Source organism: Terrapene carolina, unplaced genomic scaffold (assembly GCF_002925995.2).
Source record: "Terrapene carolina triunguis isolate 2854851 unplaced genomic scaffold, T_m_triunguis-2.0 Scaffold790, whole genome shotgun sequence".
Taxonomy (NCBI): domain Eukaryota; kingdom Metazoa; phylum Chordata; order Testudines; family Emydidae; genus Terrapene; species Terrapene triunguis.
In genome coordinates, this window is record NW_020665141.1 from 1,467,067 (window position 1) to 1,484,147 (window position 17,081).

Here is a 17,081-nt window from a genome sequence, read left to right on the forward strand (position 1 = left end):
CCCCAACCCAGGGACCCTCTAAGTAGCAGCCACATGCTATATCCCTTTACTAATTGCTGCTCTACGTTTCCCTGGGCCACTTCCCCATAGCCCATCTTAGTTGAGTCCCAGCAGCTCCTTCCTCTTCCCCCAGTAACTGCTTGCTTTAGCCCCAGCAGCCAACCAGGAACTTCTTCCTCACTCCCCTGGTCCCTACCAATAACTACCTGCTTAGTTCCAGCAGCCCCCCAGAAGCTATTCTCATGCTCCCCCAGTCCTTACCAACAACTGATCTGTTCAGCCACTGCAGCCAGCCAGGAGCACCTCTTGCTCTCCCATTCTGTGCCAACAGACTGAACTCACGCTGGCCCAGCAGCTCTTTTTATACAGGAGTGCTGGGCCCTGATTGGCTGCTCCCTGCAGCCTCTTTCCTGATTGCATGTGTAAAGTCAAACTGACTGCAATGGGAGTATTTGCATGTGTGAGAAAAGTCAGATTTGACATACATTTCTCAAGCAAAAAGTTGCTGTCTCCAGCACTGTCTTCTTATGGTTCTATGGTTATGGGTGGCAGTCTCCAGGAATGGTGACTGGTCAGGGTGGCTGGGGAATGCAGTGAGTTGGCACGTTACTTGAGAAGCCTCAGATGGCAGAGCCCTGATAGCAATTTGAAGCTGCCTTTGCCTAACAGAAACCTTGAGGGAACTGTAATATCATCTCCCTGGGCCCTTGGGGTTTAAACCTCCCATGGCCTATGGAGGTATAAGGAATACCTGTGACGTTGCAGTCTATATGATTTTATAAAAATGCTAATGAGTGAATATAATGTAACTGGAATATGCTTCATGCAAAAGGTCTCTTGTAAGGTATCATTACAGAGCTTATAATCTACTGAGTGTATTCATCCTATTTCTATAAATGTATCACTCTTGTATCTAAAACTAGAAATATGAAATATAACTCTGAGGGCCTATTATAATTATGCAAAGTGTGGGCAATTAATGGTGGTTTGGAATCTTGATGGCTCCCAGCAACCAGGACAATTGACTGTGGATGCAGGGCCGCCCAGAGGGGGAGGCAAGTGGGGCAATTTGCCCCAGGCCCCACAGGGACCCCCACGAGAATATAGTATTCTATAGTATTGCAACTTTTATTTATGGAAGGGGCCCCCGAAATTGCTTTGCCCCGGGCCCCCTGAATCCTCTGGGCAGCCCTGTGTGGATGGCCCTGTTTGCAGGCAAGCCTTCCTGTGAGTCAGGCTGGGAGAAATGAAGGTTTGGGGTCTTACAGTGACATGTGATCATGTCACCTGAACTGGAATCCATCTTTAACCTGGTGCTTTTCCAGTGAGGAGGGGTGGGAACCCAAAGGAACAAAGGATTCCCGCCTTATGCAAAAGATATACAAGTGGGTGGAACAGAACAAAAGGGGAGCCATCATGAGGAATCCCCTAGCTACCACCTGAGCTGACACAAGAGCTGTATCAGGGGAAAGGATTGTGCCCAGGCTAGGAAGGTGTCCATTCTGAGAAAAGAAACTTATTGAAACATCTCTAAGGGTGAGATTTTACCTGTATTCAGTTGTATTACTGTATTAGGTTTAGATTTGCGTGTTTTATTTTATTTTACTTTGTAATTCACTTTGTTCTGTCTGTCACTACTTGGAACCACTTAAATCCTACTTTCTGTATTTAATAAAATCACTTTTTACTTATTAATTAACCCAAAGTATGTGTTAATACCTGGGTGGGCAAACAGCTGTGCATATCTCTCTATCAGTGTTATAGAGGGCGAACAATTTATGAGTTTACCCTGCATAAGCTTTATACAGGGTAAGCCGGATTTATTTGGGTTTAAACCCCATTGGGAATTGGGCATCTGAGTGTTAAAGACAAGAACACCTCTGTAAGCTGCTTTCAGGTAAGCCTACAGCTGTTAGGGGACGTGATTCAGACCTGGGTCTGGGTTTGCAGCAGGCTAGCGAGTCTGGCTCAAACCAGGCAGGGCACTGAAGTCCTAAGCTGACAGGGCAGGAAAGCGGGGAGAGAAGTAGTCTTGGCACATCAGTTGGCAGCTCCCAAGGGGGGTTCTGTGATCCAACCCATCACAGTGGCATCCTGCAGACAACTTGGATGAATCTAGCCGTTTGATGTCCCATGTGTCCAATTCTGCTATCATTCTCCCTAACCCTTAAAACACTGGCATTTTCCATTTGGTGAGCCAAATAAATCTTTAGTCAGATACGTATATAGACCCACTGTCTCAATAGGGTTAACTCAGATGTTAGTTCTACTTCTTAATCTTGCCTGATGTCAGCTTTGACCCTGAACTTACTTTTGTCTCCCATAACTCCCTTATCTATAAATAAGCCTGTCCATTACCCCTTCTGGAACATTGCAAGAATTTGTCCTTATCTTGACCCTGTTCTCTGCTGAAATCCTTATTCATGCTTTTATCACTTCACATCTTGACTATTGCATTTCTGCCTTTTATAGTTTTCCTGAATCACTATCTTATAAACTTCAAGGAGTCCAGAATACCATGCCATGACTGCTTTCTTCCTTCAGGAAATTAGACTATATCAACCCCATCACCTTCCTATCCATATCTGAATCCAATTAAAAAATGACCTGCTGGTTTTCAAAACTCTATGTGAACTCTTTCCACCCTGTTTCTCTGACCTGATAGCCATCCACTCCCCTGCTCGCTCATCTGCTTTTCCAGTGTTATCCTCATCTCTATTCCTTCATCTTGACTCATCACATTTGACGTTTGTTTGACCTATCAATCTGAAACTTTCTTTTTCTCTCCAAGTTACAGAAACACTGTGCTTTTAGCATTTTCTGGTGCATTATTATGAAGTCTTCTCAATTTCTTACCAGTAAGAGGCAGTATGTGATTAATCTTTCAGGTGCTGGCGAATGTTAAATAGTTCCTGTAAAATTCTTTTTTCTCTGTGCATATTATTAATGTACTTACATCTGATACTCCATAACAAGCCTTTTACTTTCCTCAGGATAGTGAGACTGGATCCTTAAAAATGTAGTAGTATAAGTAGAAAAAGTATACAGAATGTGTGCACATTTTTGCTGTTACAGTATATTATTGGGGTATAGATGCCACATATTGTTTGGAATTTGGATACAACTATACTGAAATATATGTAGAGATGTATGAGGTTTTTTATACTTACCAGTATATATTTAGGGGTAGATTTTCAAACGTATTAGGCAACCTACTCTCGTTGACTTTCATTGGGAGTGAGGCATCTAATTGCTCTTTCTGCCTTTGAACATCTTCCCTTTGACATATACCCCAGACAGAAATTTAATTAAGATTATTTTAATGTTGAGAGTACATATCAATAATTTAGGATTAAATACATTCTTCTTCAAGGACCTCCATGCATTACCATTTCTGGGATATGATGCTCCTGGAGTCAAACTGCAGAACAACCTTGAAAAGCCGTGACTATTGGGAATGATAGAGATCTCATGAAAAGGTGACTTCATCGTCCTATTCTGTATAAGGGAGTACATCCCCTATCATCACAGAGAGCAAATGGAATGCATCTGCATGTCCACAGACTAGACCTTCCCTTAGCCTAGTTTAAGATTTTCTTATAAATAGTTAATCATTTAGGATAGTTTAGTGAGGATATCCCTTTCCTTGTCCTGGGAGTCTTTGGCCCCTTATTGGGACCATGTCAGACCCAGAGCCCCATAAGGATTTTCAGAAGGTGCATCCTGTGCCCATCAATCGTACTGAAGAGCAACGCGCAACTCTAGTGTCTTGTATGTCTGCGCCAGACACTCTCAATAAAGCAATGTATGTTTTGCTCTGCCTTCACTTCTTATGCTGGAAGGGAGAAACATGTGGGGCTCCAGGCTCATCTAGCTTCTTGATGCCTGCATCCTGATACTCCAGTGGGCCAATTCAGGGAATTAAAACCAGACTCTGTGTTTAGGTCCTCCTACACATGACCCCAGGCTCACTTTGCTTCTCTGGTCTCAGCACCACCTTCTGTCATGGGTTCAAGACTGGAATATCCTATGCCTTATGCTGGAGTGAAGCTCTCATCCAGCACCAGTTAAATTAAAAGCAGCACTGAAGACAAAACCACCACTGCCTGTTAAGGCCTCAGTAGCCTGGATGCTGATGCAGGAAGCACCCAGCTCAGTGTTTACCTTCACGTGGCACCCTGACCTTGGGATACTGGACTTCTTTCTTTGCTTCAAATCCAGGCATCATGGAATGATATCATGCAGGGCCCTCTTGTGTTACTGGCGTGGCCCTACATAGAGGACTCTGTGAAGGCCATTTTGGAAGCTGCAAGACCAACTCTGGCACCAACTTTGGTGGCAGTGCCAATACTCCTTTTGGTACCAATGCCCTCAACCAGAGCCTATTCTTCATCTCGTGCCAATACAACCTTCCTTACTGGCACCAGATCCCTCACATATGCAGGGGGATCTGCCTATATTTGAGGAATGGAATGAAGCTTCAGAGAAACCATACAAGTTACCTTTGGAGGAATGTACAGAGCTCCACAGCAGAAAAACAGAGTAGTGCTTCATCTGTTTCTCCTTCTGATGATCAAAGATACTTTCAGGAGCTGATGGGAGAACAGCAAATACTCTCCAACTGCAAACAAGTTTATAGCATTGGAAAAATCTGATCCCCTATTTGACATATCACAAATGCAGACCATGGAGAATTTGACTCTGCCTCTTAGCTCTGGCTGTCCCAACCCAGGCAAGGATATCTAGCTATTTCCCCTTTCTTCTCTCCTCTTACCCAACTATGGTCTCCTGTGTCCGTTGAAGGACATACAAAATTCTCCAACTAACCCCATGGTGATGCCTGCAGCACAAGAGAGAGTCAGGGGCAACAAAACATTTCATTTGACTTCTTCTGACAGAGAGGAACATAAACTAGGTGCATTTGGCAGCTCTGGGTCAATAGGCCTTCAGATGGTCAACTATCAGGCCATTGTCTCACTACAGTTATATTTTCTGGGATGCCAGGATCCCTATATTTGTATTCTCTTCTGAATTTGGGAAAAAAGCAGAGGATGTAGTTATATCATATGATGATGATAACAACTCTCTTTCCATTCCATTAATATCTCAGGAGTATGTTAAACAGCAGCTACTAAAGACAGACATTTTAAAATCAGCAGGTCCAGATAACTTGCATCCAAGAGTTTTAAAAGAGCAGGCTGAGTTGGTTGTGGGACTGTTAATATTGACTTTCAATAAACCTTGGAACACTGGGAAAGTTCTAGAAGACTGGAAGAAAGCTAATGTTGTGCCAACTTTTTAAAAGGGCAAACAGGATGACCCAGGTAATTATAAGCATGTCAGTCTGACATCAATGCTGGGCATGATGATGCAGGCCTCTATTAATAAAGAATAAAAGAGGATAATATAATTAAAGCCAATCAACATGGGGTTTTGAAAAATAGATATAGTCAAACTTGATATCTTTTTGATGGGATTACAAGTTTGTTTACAAGTTTATTAAAGATAATAGTGTTAGGTAATATACTTAGACTTCTGTAAGGCATTTGACATGATACTACATGACATTTTGATTAAACAACTAGAATAATTAAAATTAGTGTGGCACAGATTAAATGGATTAAAAGATGATTAACTGACAAGTCTCAGAATGTAAATGGAGAATCATCACTGAGTGGATGGTGTTTGTAGTGGAGTCCTGCAGGGATCAGTTCTTGGCCCTACACTATTAACGTATTTATCAATTACTTGGAAAAAAAACAAAGTCATAATTGATAAAGTTTGTAGACAACACAAAAATTGGGGAAATGGTAAATAATGAAGAGGACAGGTCACTGATACAGAGCGATCTGGATCACTTGGTATGCTGGGTGCATGTTTAACAACACATGTTTAAATGTATACCTCTAAAAACAAAGAATGTAGGCCATACTTACAGGATGCGGGGGCTCCATTCTGAGAAGCAGTGACTCTGAAAAAGATTTGGGGGTCGGGGTAGATATGAGCTGAACATGAGCTCAAAGTGTGATGCTCTGGCCAAAAGGACTAAGGCAATCCTTGGCTGCATAAACAGAGGATTCTTGAGTCAGAGTAGAGAGATTATTTTGCCTCCGTATTTGACACTGGTTTGACCACTGCTGGAATACTGTGCCCAGTTCTGGTGTCCATAATTCAAGAAGGATGTTGATACATTGGAGAGGGTTCAGGGAAGAGCCATGAAAATGATTAAAGGATTAGAAAACATGCCTTATAGTGACAGACTCAGGGAGCTCAGTCTATTTAGCTTAACAAAGAGAAGGATAAGGGATGACTTGATTACAGTCTATAAGAATGTACATGGGGAACAAATATTTAATAATGGTCTCGTCAAATCATGAAAGGTATAACACGATTCAATGGCTGGAAGTTGAAGGTAGACAAATTCAAACTGGAAATGAGGCATAAATTTTTAACAGTGAGTGTAATCACCAATTTTCCAAGGGTTGTGGTGGATTCTCCATCATTGGCAATTTTAAAATCCAGATTGGAAGTTTTTAAAAAAGATTCACTCTAGGAATTATTTTGGGAAGTTCTATGGCCTGTACCATATAAACAAGATGATTACAGTGATCCCTTCTGGCCTTAGAATGTATGACTCTCAGATTCCTTGCCAGAGGAACAGAAGAAAGCAGGCAAGCCTCTGGTCACCAAAGCTCGTTGTAATGGGTTCCCTCCAGGGTCCCACTTGGAATTGGGATACCACTGAGCCCACCTGTTCCACCAGCCTGGGTTCCCCTTACTCTGTGCTGCTGTGACAGGCTCTCAAGCCCCCTTCCAACACACACTCAGGTAGAGACACACCCAGCTGCAGCTATATTCACACAGATGCTGATATCAGGTCTGCATGGGAGAACTCAGCTAAGGAAATGCCCAGCACACAAGTGCACACCTCCTCTGGCGTGTAAACCCAAAATTGTATCATCTTGTGCTGCACAGAGAACTATCTAGTGTAAGATCCTAAAATTCGCCCTCTCCCTCAATGTGGAGAGAGATATGCAAGAGCTTTCTGCTCCAAGTATGAGTTCCACACTGGTTTTAGAGACAAAACAAGACAAATTTATTAACTACAAAAGACAGATTTTAAGTGATAGCAAACAGATCAAAGCAGATTACCTTAGTAAATAAACAAAAACCACAAACTGAGCTTAACACACTAGATAGGTAGGATATGAATTAGCAAATTCTCACCCTGAGTGATAAACAGGCTGGCAGATTCTTAAGGCACAAGTTGCCTTGGCTTTCCCAGGTTTTCATACACAGGCTAAAAATCCTTCCAGCCGGGGACCATCACTTCCCACAGTTCAGTCTTTGTTCCTCAGGTGTTTCCAAGTTTGTTGTTGTAGGGAGAGTGAGGTGCCCCCATGATGTCATTTCCCCCCTTTTATATCCTCTCCCCACTTGCTGGAAAGCTCTTTTGCTGTGATCTGGGGCAAACAGCTCCCATTGTGTAGTGCTATCTCTGAGAGGTTTCTATTGTACACAGTTCCTGGGGTAATCCTTGCGCTTGTGTGCGTCTCCTCAATAAGCCATTAACATTGTTTGGTCTTTTTACTGTCCTACCTGAAAGGCTGCTTGTGGGTGTTTTCAACCTCAGGACATGTTTCAGCACCACATACATAGCCAAACTTCATAACTTCAAATACAACGATAGCCCATACAATCCAACAAGATATTACTGTCTAGCAGATCAAGACTTTTAGAATGACACTGCACAAGGCATACTTTGTATAAGACATATCCTAATTACATGACAGTGGTGAATATTGGGGTGCCAGGGTGTCACAGTCGTATGCTCGCTGACACTCTCTAAGAGCAGCATATAATGCCTCAGACACCAGTGCAAGGCCAATGGCTACAGGAGTGACTCTTGGGAGGCACTCCTGGCTTAGATCCTCTGGTCTCACATTTGACTATCATGGGAAAATTTAAAACCTTTAATCTGGGGGCAATGGCCTTTTAAGCATAAAAAAGGTGACCCTGGAGAAGATCAAAGGTCACTAAGGCCACTGCCCACTTCCTGGAACTAATGCAGTCCTCTTACTCAGCTGAGAGGAGGTTCTCCTACCTGTCACTTCACTTGCAGAAACAGACTCCCTCAACACCAAGGGATGCAGCAGTCCCAGAAGTGGTATCATCCTCTTCCTAAACCTAATACTGGCAAACAACCTCAGCATTATAGGAGCATGATTCCTCATTGCATGTTCTCACAGCCCTTAACAGCAGCCTCCAAACACCAATTTTGATGTAGTTGAGTGCTGTACACTGATTTGCATCTCTGATGGGGTACACAAACCCCACAGGGGAACACAAGGGGTTAAGGATCTGCTCTTGTCTCAACCAGCTCTGTCCGTCCACACCAGCAAGACATGCACAGTCTGGAGAAGGAGTTTAAAAGAGAAGCTGAACAGCTCACTTGTGAGCAGACCAGGGAAGAGAGCAAACTTCAACCCTCAGCTCCCAAGGAAAGGGCTGACTGAAGACAGGAACTTCCCTCACAACCACTGCCTGAAAGTCCCTCCCTGAGGGAAGGGAAGGCCTGACCCTGATACACCCCGAGAGTCATCCCCCTTTCTGTTACTAACTCAGTTTATTTGTGTTAATTCCCTTTGCTATTTGTTTATGGACTATCCCGAAAGGAGAGAGACTTTGAAGTGTGGCCGGAGAGCAGCCAGCAACAACAGACCCCAGGGGAGAGAGAGCTGCCACAACACACCCCTGCCCCATGGAGATGCCAGCAATGAGCTGACCCTTTTACACCACCACATCTCATGTCCATCCTCCCTCATCTGCTCCCTTAGGGCTTTGACTCTCCTCCCATAGAATCTGGTGTAAAATTACTTCCAAGCACGGGTTACTAGACATCATCATCCAATTCTGCACCAGGCCACCTCGCCATCTTTCCCTTCCTCCTTCCCTCCTCAAGGACCCATCTCAAGAGAAAGTCCTGCTGGGAAAAGTGGATTCCCTCCTCAGGAAAGGAAAAATAGAAGAGGATCTGTAGGAACACAGAGCGAAGGAATTTATTTTTGGTATTTCCTGATCTGTAAGAAGAGCAACAGTTTGAGATACATCCTGAACCTTAAACATCAACAGGTACATAAGAACATTCAAGTACAGGACGCTTAATCTAGGGGACATTATCCATTCCTTATCTCAGGGAAATTGGTATGTAGCTCTCAACTTAAAGGACAGCTACTTTCATGTGGCAAACAAACAGAGTCTGGATGTTCTGTGTTTGGACAAGACACTACCACTTCAAAGTCCCTCCTTTTGGCTTGTCCACATTCTCGTAAATCTTCACAAAGTGCCATGTGGTGGTGGCCCTTTCTTATAAAAACATTAAATTATTTTAGGCACAACTTGAGCAGGGCTGGCTTATCAGTCTGCCACCATCTCTATTTAGAAACAATTCCAGTTATAAAACATTCCTAACTCTCAAAAATGTCTCTTCCATCCCATCCTTCGACAGCTAAAGAAATAATAATCTACGTAATCCGTGGATAATCGGTGTTGAAGGGGGAAAAAATTTCTTTTTGAAGCCACTGTTGCTGCATGGAGTGCCAAAGCTGAAGGACAGATGGCACCCTCATTTCAACAGATGGAACATCTATTCTGTGAATATCATCTTTGCCGGGGTGAAGTGGAATCCCAGGTGTATTACTGGACTTGTCTCTTCCACGTGGTAGTGTACTGTATCACTGATGAACCAGAAGACTGAGGAAACAGATGCATATTTAATTGCATGATTTATCAAAATCCGGGAAAAGACTTACTCCACCATGTCTGAAGAACCAAGAAAAGTAAAAAATTGTGAAACAGGAAAGAGGAGGAGAGGTGGATTATGGGAAAAATATAAACTAACCCAGAACATTATTTTTTCCTTAGGTATGATAAAAGTGTGTTGCAGATGAATTGCTCACATTGGCTATGTTCAAAAATCAGGAGTACAATCTAAAAGTAAGAATGAAGAGTTATTTTCAGTAAAGCTAATTCACACGGAGGGATGAATGCATTAAATAAATTACCCAAAGAGGTGGAATTTGGGGTCAAGGAGCTGTTTTCCCAATCAACTGTCAGCTGTTTGAGTTGGATGAATATGTGAATGGAAATACAGTCCGGAGGGTAAAGCAAAGGACTAGGACTTGGGGACTTTGGTTCAACTTCAGTCCCTGGGACAGGCTTCCTGTGTTGTCTTTGACAAGTCACTCAACCTCTTTGTGCCTCAGGTTTGTTATTTATACATCGGGGGTAATAAAATTGTTCTACTCCACCTGTGTACTAAACTGAATTAATTAAAGTTTGTAAATAGCCTTGAACTCTTCAAATAGAATCCACCGCAGAAATTATTCATAACACAAAGATCAAGAATATTATTGGGCTTTCATGAACAGAGATTGTCTCTGAATCACAGCTATTCAAGAAACAAGTACCGAATATATGGAAAGGAAGATGATTTAAACTTAAGTGTAAAACTGCATTCCTCCTTCCCTTCTCTTCTGGGGCTGAGTAAGCTATTTAAGTGAACTGCAGTTCTTCACCTTTTGTCTTCTCTGCTGAGACTAGTTGCAGTGTTGCAGTGAATGAGATAGATGTAACCAGTGCCCTAGGGCTGAGCTGCCCCATTTCCACTGTCTGTGATGCTGCTGTTCAAGGACCTGCCCAATTAAAATATATTTTTTTTAAATTAAGGAAACTTTTCTCCCAAGTTTCTCTTGTCCTTCCTTACATTGCCTAGCAGGCATTATCATTTCCAGATATCTGTTCTGCTGCAGTTAAGGGCATTGCTTACTTCTGATTCCTCTGGCCTTCTTGTCAACCTGAAATGGCCATAAAAGTAATATGGAGGCTAGTGCTGAAATGAAATGGTCACACTGTAAGTCAGTACAACACAACTCCAAAGGAAGCGTAACCCATTTTGCAACTTTATTTTCCCAGTTCAAGTTACTGATGGTAGCAGATTACAATATGGAGGGAAATCTAGACTGCAATGCAATTCCAGTATGGGACAAATAAATGCCTTCATAGGGGCTAGTACTTTCACAAGTGGACTAAGTCTAGAACAGTGATACTGAGACTCGTTCATGTGTCTCCTGCAGCTCTTTGCAGCACATGATATTAAAATACTGTGTGATTTAATTATTAACCAATCTAAGTTATTAACCAATCAAGATGCTTTTTCTATGTGATTAACCAATTGAAGCTGATAAAATAATAGCTGATTAGTCATTTTTCTGTGAGAATATATATAATAAATATAAATATAAACTAAATATTTCCCCTGTCATACTGTTTAAATATGAATATATAGTACTATTGTAAGTGAAACAATTAATTCATACTACTGTGGCTCTTTTAGGTAATGTTAATTGCTAATTTGGTTCCTGAACCACTGAGGTCTGAGTATCACTGGTTTAGAGGATCTTGCACTTATGCATTATATTATCAAACATTGGCATTTATCATTGATAGGAACCATACCAAGTCAGCACCTTGAATACTTCAGAGGGATTTTTTCATAATTGATTTAAGGCAGTGCTGAGTGCTTTTGAAAATCCCACTGTTAGCTTATAACTTGGGACAGTGATGCCCATATACCAGGGGTGACCAAACTTGCTGACCCTCTGAGCCGCATACGATAATCTTCATAACCTGGGCATGTCTGCCGGGCCTTGGGGCTCCAGCCCTGCGAGGCTGCCTGCCGGGCCTTGGGGCTGCCCCACAAGGCTGAAGCCCCAAGCCCCACCATCCCACTGCAGGGCAGAAGCCCTGTGTCCCGTCCCCCCACCAGTCTGGTAGGCAGAGAATGGGGGACATGGTGGGCTCCGCGAGCCGCACTTTAACTGTAAAAGAGCCACATGTGACCTGCGAGCCGCAGTTTGACCACCCCTGCCATATACAGAATATTGTTTGACTACTTTTGTACCCTCCCAGGGCTGTTGAAAAATATTTCCTCTGAACTCAGACCATTGCCTTTGAATGTATTGTAGTCCATATAGCAATCTTAAATTCCTATTAGACTGTGCCTCCATGTTGCTTAAAGAAATCCTAGCCATCCAGTGGACCAAATTCGGTGATGAATCCTGGTCACGTGCAATCTGAGGCACGTTGCTCATACGCTAAGATGAAGCCTGCATTTAGATGTTTCTGACTCCCTTAAAAGAGAGTGGGTTCTTAAATAAGAGATGGGAAAGGTGTGACTTTGGATGCACACGTGGTGACATGTATAGAGGCAAATCAAAGGGCTTCAAATTCCCCCAAGCATTTAGAATAAGAAAGGAGTGTGCAGTGAAATTATTTCCACAGCTGATCTTAAATGTGATAAACAAGGCTGAACCAGTGCAAGTCAAACCAGACTTTACCTCCAAGGATGTTCTTTATCTAAGATCTTTCCAGTGACTAATCTTTCCAATATCTTTAAAGATTGGAGAAAGGAAGAAGGAAAAGCTCCATACCAGACTGACATGCTGCTAGAGCTGCAGCAGCTGTCGTGCCTTTAGGTCACATTATTGGTTTGTATTGCTTGTCTGGACAGCAGTACAGTAGCTGATTATGTTGCTCTTTTTGCCCTGGGCTCCAAGCATTGAATCCTTCAGAGCTAAAAACTCTTTATTCTTTGAATGAGCACATTATAGATTGGGCCCATGTATCTAGGAAGTTTTTCCTCTCTAACACTGGACTGTTTACCTTTGTGAGTTAAGGAAATCAATTACCACTATTTCACTCTTGTGCTGTTTTCCCTGAAAACAGTTTGGCAGGTGGGAGTTAGCGTCAGAACCTTTGTCTGTTCATTTATATGCTCATCAATTCATACCGAAAGAGTGACAGCAAAACCTTAATGACAACCTCTGCAGTACTAAGGTAGAATAATGTTACTCATGTGGAATGTGTGACAGCCAGGTGTGCCACTTTCTTGATACAAGAGGGCATGAAGTTGGAGATAAAGTTTTGCATTAGAGTGCAGCCTAGGTGAAGGAGTGGTATGTATTGCTTTTTGGTAACGGTTGGAAGTAGAAGTGAATGTTTTGTAAAATGTAAGAGTATGTTATTGACACCATTGTAGATGATTTGAATGCGGCAGTAAATCCTGAAGACATCCCTTAACTTCTTCCTTCCATACTTTTATGGTTTTCGTTGAGTGGAGTGTGCCTTGTTACCTTTGTTTGTGTTATTGTAGATGGATGAGATTGCCAAAAAGCCTAAGGGCAATTTTTTGAAAATTTTAATGGGACTTTTGTGACTAAATCACCTGGGCTTCTTTGAAAAATCCACCATATATGGCCAGCATTTTGAAAAATGAATGCTCTTAAATCCATATTGAGATCCCTAAATAAATGGCCTGATTTTCAAATGTATTAGGCAACCAGCAACTCCTGTTGATATTAGTGAGAATTGCTGAGAGCGCAGCACTTTTGAAAAATCAGGCCACTTCTTCAGGCACATAAGTATGGATTTATAGGCCTAATTTTAGGCATGAATTTTTAAAAATCTTGGCTATATACATACCTATATATAGACACATATTGCTGAACATGGGGATTGTGAAAGCACCACCTAGAGCCAGGGAATGCAGGTAGGTGTCATGGAAGTTTCTTCCACAGAGCTCTCTCTCAATCTTGAACTGCACTACCCCTCCTAGAGTTACTACTGGCCCTCTTCTGAGGAATCATATTGAATTTTGTGGTGGTTTTGTCAGAGGGAGAAACATCCTCTCTGAACTAATTTGAGGCTTTAGATACAATTTTTGCTGTACACTAAGATTATCCTTAATCTTGGTGGATGAACTGTGAAAAGAGGTTTGTAGCAAATGAACAAAATTCTGCAGTCTGGCAAAAAGATTTAGAAACATAATTCAATTGTGCAAACTATTAAATTGTAATACCAATAAATGAACACACTGTGGACCAGTTCAGTATCATTCAGATTATTTATTTTCTTAATGTGGACAACCTTTAACTTTGATGGTATAATTAACTTTTTTTTTTTTTAATTTCTTAGAGCCCTTGGCTGAGAATTCTCACACTAATCTTGGTACATGTGGGGAACAAAGGAAGGGAGGAGAATTTCCATAGTGTGTGTGAATGTGCTTTACAATTCTTGAATGTATATTTACACATTGACTTTACACTGAAGTCTGTAAGAAGTCTTTTCTATGGAGCGGGGAGGGAAAGAATCAAATGACCAGAGATTTAGGCCCATTTGATCCATGTGAGATTTTCCAGTATAGTCCCACAGAGCTCGTCTGACATTCAAATATGCCATAATTTCACTGAAACAGTACTATATCCAGTAGTATTTCTGTACGAGATGAAACCTGGAACTGAGGAATGCATCTCTTCTGTTTCTTTAATTTCACTAAACTGCAAATAATTTAAATTATTAAATTCAAATATCAAGACATTTAGTTATTGTTCATATCGCTCATCTGTTAACCTTCTAATAATACATCACATTTTTTAAATAAAAAACAACAAAAAAGACTTTAGAGGCTATATAATACACAGTCTCATTGGCTCCAGCTCCCTGGGAAGGCTGTTACAATATCACTGTATTTCCCAGAATTTCTTTGGAGCAATGGAGCAGAATTGTCCATTGGCAACTTTCACACTCAGCAATCTGGACACTAAAACGATAGTTTAAAAAATTACCTTGTGATTTTTTAAATTTTCTTGTAGGTGTCTGTGTTAAAAAAAAGAACACCGCTTTTTTCGACTTTCAGGGTTTTTTTTTTTTTTTTTTTTTTTTTTTTGAAATAATATAATATTTTGAAAAAAAAGATGTAAAGAAGACTCTCGATGTATAAAATTCCTCACCAGTAGAAGAAACACTGACCTTGATTTGGCCTAGTTTTAATTAGTTATTTCATTCATGTACTTTTGCTGCATATTTTGAAGCTTTGAAGAAAGGGCTAAAGGTCAGGCTAGAAATCATAGAACAGTTCTGTACCAACAATTCCTTTAACAGGAAGGATGTCCATGACACATAATGAAGCAGAGCAGAAGTGTGTAAACAGTATATGCTGCGAGTTGTGTGCATCTCTATACATGATGTGTGTGTATATACTCTATGTGTGTGTGTGTGTGCCAGTATGGTGGATACGTGTTCCTTCTGTACAGCTGTAAGGAAGGCTTTACTGAAATTCTCCTGTTCTGTTGCCTTTAGATTGGAACTAGCTTTTCTCCTAGAAAAAAAAACTGCAAGGCAGGCCCATCTCCCATTCAACAGCTCTGCATCTTCCTCGCAGTAAAATGGTTCTTAGGACAGTTGGATGAAATATTATTTCTTACATAGACTATGGTAGCTCTGCCATTTGAGGAAAATGAAATGAAACAAACAGAATGAGCCAGCGGTGATTGTGGTGATAACATTTCCACACAGTTACACTTCAACTTTTTTTTTGAGCCTTTGCACCCTGCAAAACATGTATTTTTGAAAAAAATGTTTGCGGCGAGGATAAAAGGGATGTGGGGGGGCTGTGAACATAATTCAGCTTTCCCCCTTCCTCTCCTTGGGCTTCGAAGTACTGCCCCATTGTTTCCACCACAAATGGAGGTGGTAAGCCCCTTTTGTGTCACCTCAGGAAAACAGATTGAGGCCCATGGATTTTTAGCAGAGGCCAATATATTTGAGATTGTTCTGAATGATGACATCTGTCACCGCATCAAAGACAAATTGGATATTACTGGTATCAGTGGCACAGGTGAAGTGCGAGTAAATCTCCTTGGTCTCCTTGTTGCGATTCAAGTCCTCAAATTGGCGTTGGATGTAGACTGCTGCCTCCTCGTAAGTGTTTTGGCCCTTGTACTCAGGAAAGCAGACGGTTAGCGGGATGCGCCGGATTTTTTCTGCCAGAAGATCTTTCTTATTCAGAAAGAGGATGAGGGAAGTGTTGATAAACCAGTTGTTGTTGCAAATGGAGTCAAAGAGACGCAGACTCTCTGCCATTCGACTCTGCAAGGAAGGAAACAACGTCAGCAACAGTATGTGAACACAACTATATAAAATACATAGAAATACATAATCACAGCTGTTAGTGAACAAACTCCCTTTTGTTTAGAATGTTTGTATCTGTTTCTCATTCCAGCTCCCTGTTTGACTGTACATCTTACCTTGGGATGAATTTTCAGGAACCTTAATTCACTGAAGTTGACATATTGCAGCTCACTATTGATTACAGCTTCATTTAGTTTGATTTAATTTTTTTTAATAATGGGTAACTGAGAGGCAAAGTCAGACTGAAGTTTTTAAGAACAGCTGCTATAGTTCTTCACTGTTTTCCACAATCAAGCTAGCATTACAAACACATTTTTTGGGCTGCAATAATCAACAAGCACATAATTTTACAAAAATAGAAGAGTAGGCTTATGGCCAGAATAGAATAATAGAATCATAGAATATATCAGGGTTGGAAAGGATCTCAGGAGATCATCTAGTCCAACCCCCTGCTCAAAGCAGGACCAATCCCCAACAAAATCACCCCAGCCAGGACTTTGTCAAGCTGGGCCTTAAAAACCTCTAAGGAAGGAGATTCTTCCACCACTTCCCTAGGTAACCCATTCCAGTGCTTCACCACCCTCCTAGTGAAAAAGTTTTTCCTAATATCCAACCTAAACCTCCCCAACTGCAACTTGAGACCATTACTCCTTGTTCTGTCATCTGCTACCACTGAAAACAGCCTAGCTCTATCCTCTTTGGAACCCCCTTTGAGGTAGTTGAAAGCAGTTATCAAATCCCCCTTCATTCTTCTCTTCTGCAGACTAAATAATCCCAGTTCCCTCAGCCTCTCCTCATAAATCATGTGCTCCAGCCCCCTAATCATTTTTGTTGAGCAGTGGAATTCACACCTGTCTGAGTTAGCAGCCAAAGAAAGAATAGCTTATTGTTGTAAAGATCAATGATATGAATCCAAAGAAATTCAGATCCTGTTTCTAGATATATTTGAATAAAAAATGTTGAGATGGCTCAAAGAATACCACACCACCATTCCACCTAACCTCTTTCCCCTTCCCCCCTGGTCCATTCCTCCCTTCCTCTTCCTATTTATG

The 17,081-nt window shown here is 41.6% G+C and overlaps 2 protein-coding genes across 2 annotated transcripts in view; one reads left to right on the top strand and one right to left on the bottom strand.

Moving 5' to 3' along the window:
* RSPH14 (radial spoke head 14 homolog) overlaps positions 1-17,081 on the top strand; it is a 188,763-nt gene that overhangs the window by 8,639 nt on the left and 163,043 nt on the right. The gene's annotated exons all lie outside the window — the stretch shown is intronic.
* Positions 14,813-17,081, bottom strand: part of GNAZ (G protein subunit alpha z) — a 97,676-nt gene continuing 95,407 nt past the window's right edge. The window contains exon 2 of the mRNA XM_024197974.2: positions 14,813-15,987. Within this exon, the coding sequence (XP_024053742.1) occupies positions 15,643-15,987 (345 nt within the window). The 3' untranslated portion in view covers positions 14,813-15,642. The remainder of the gene's footprint in view (positions 15,988-17,081) is intronic.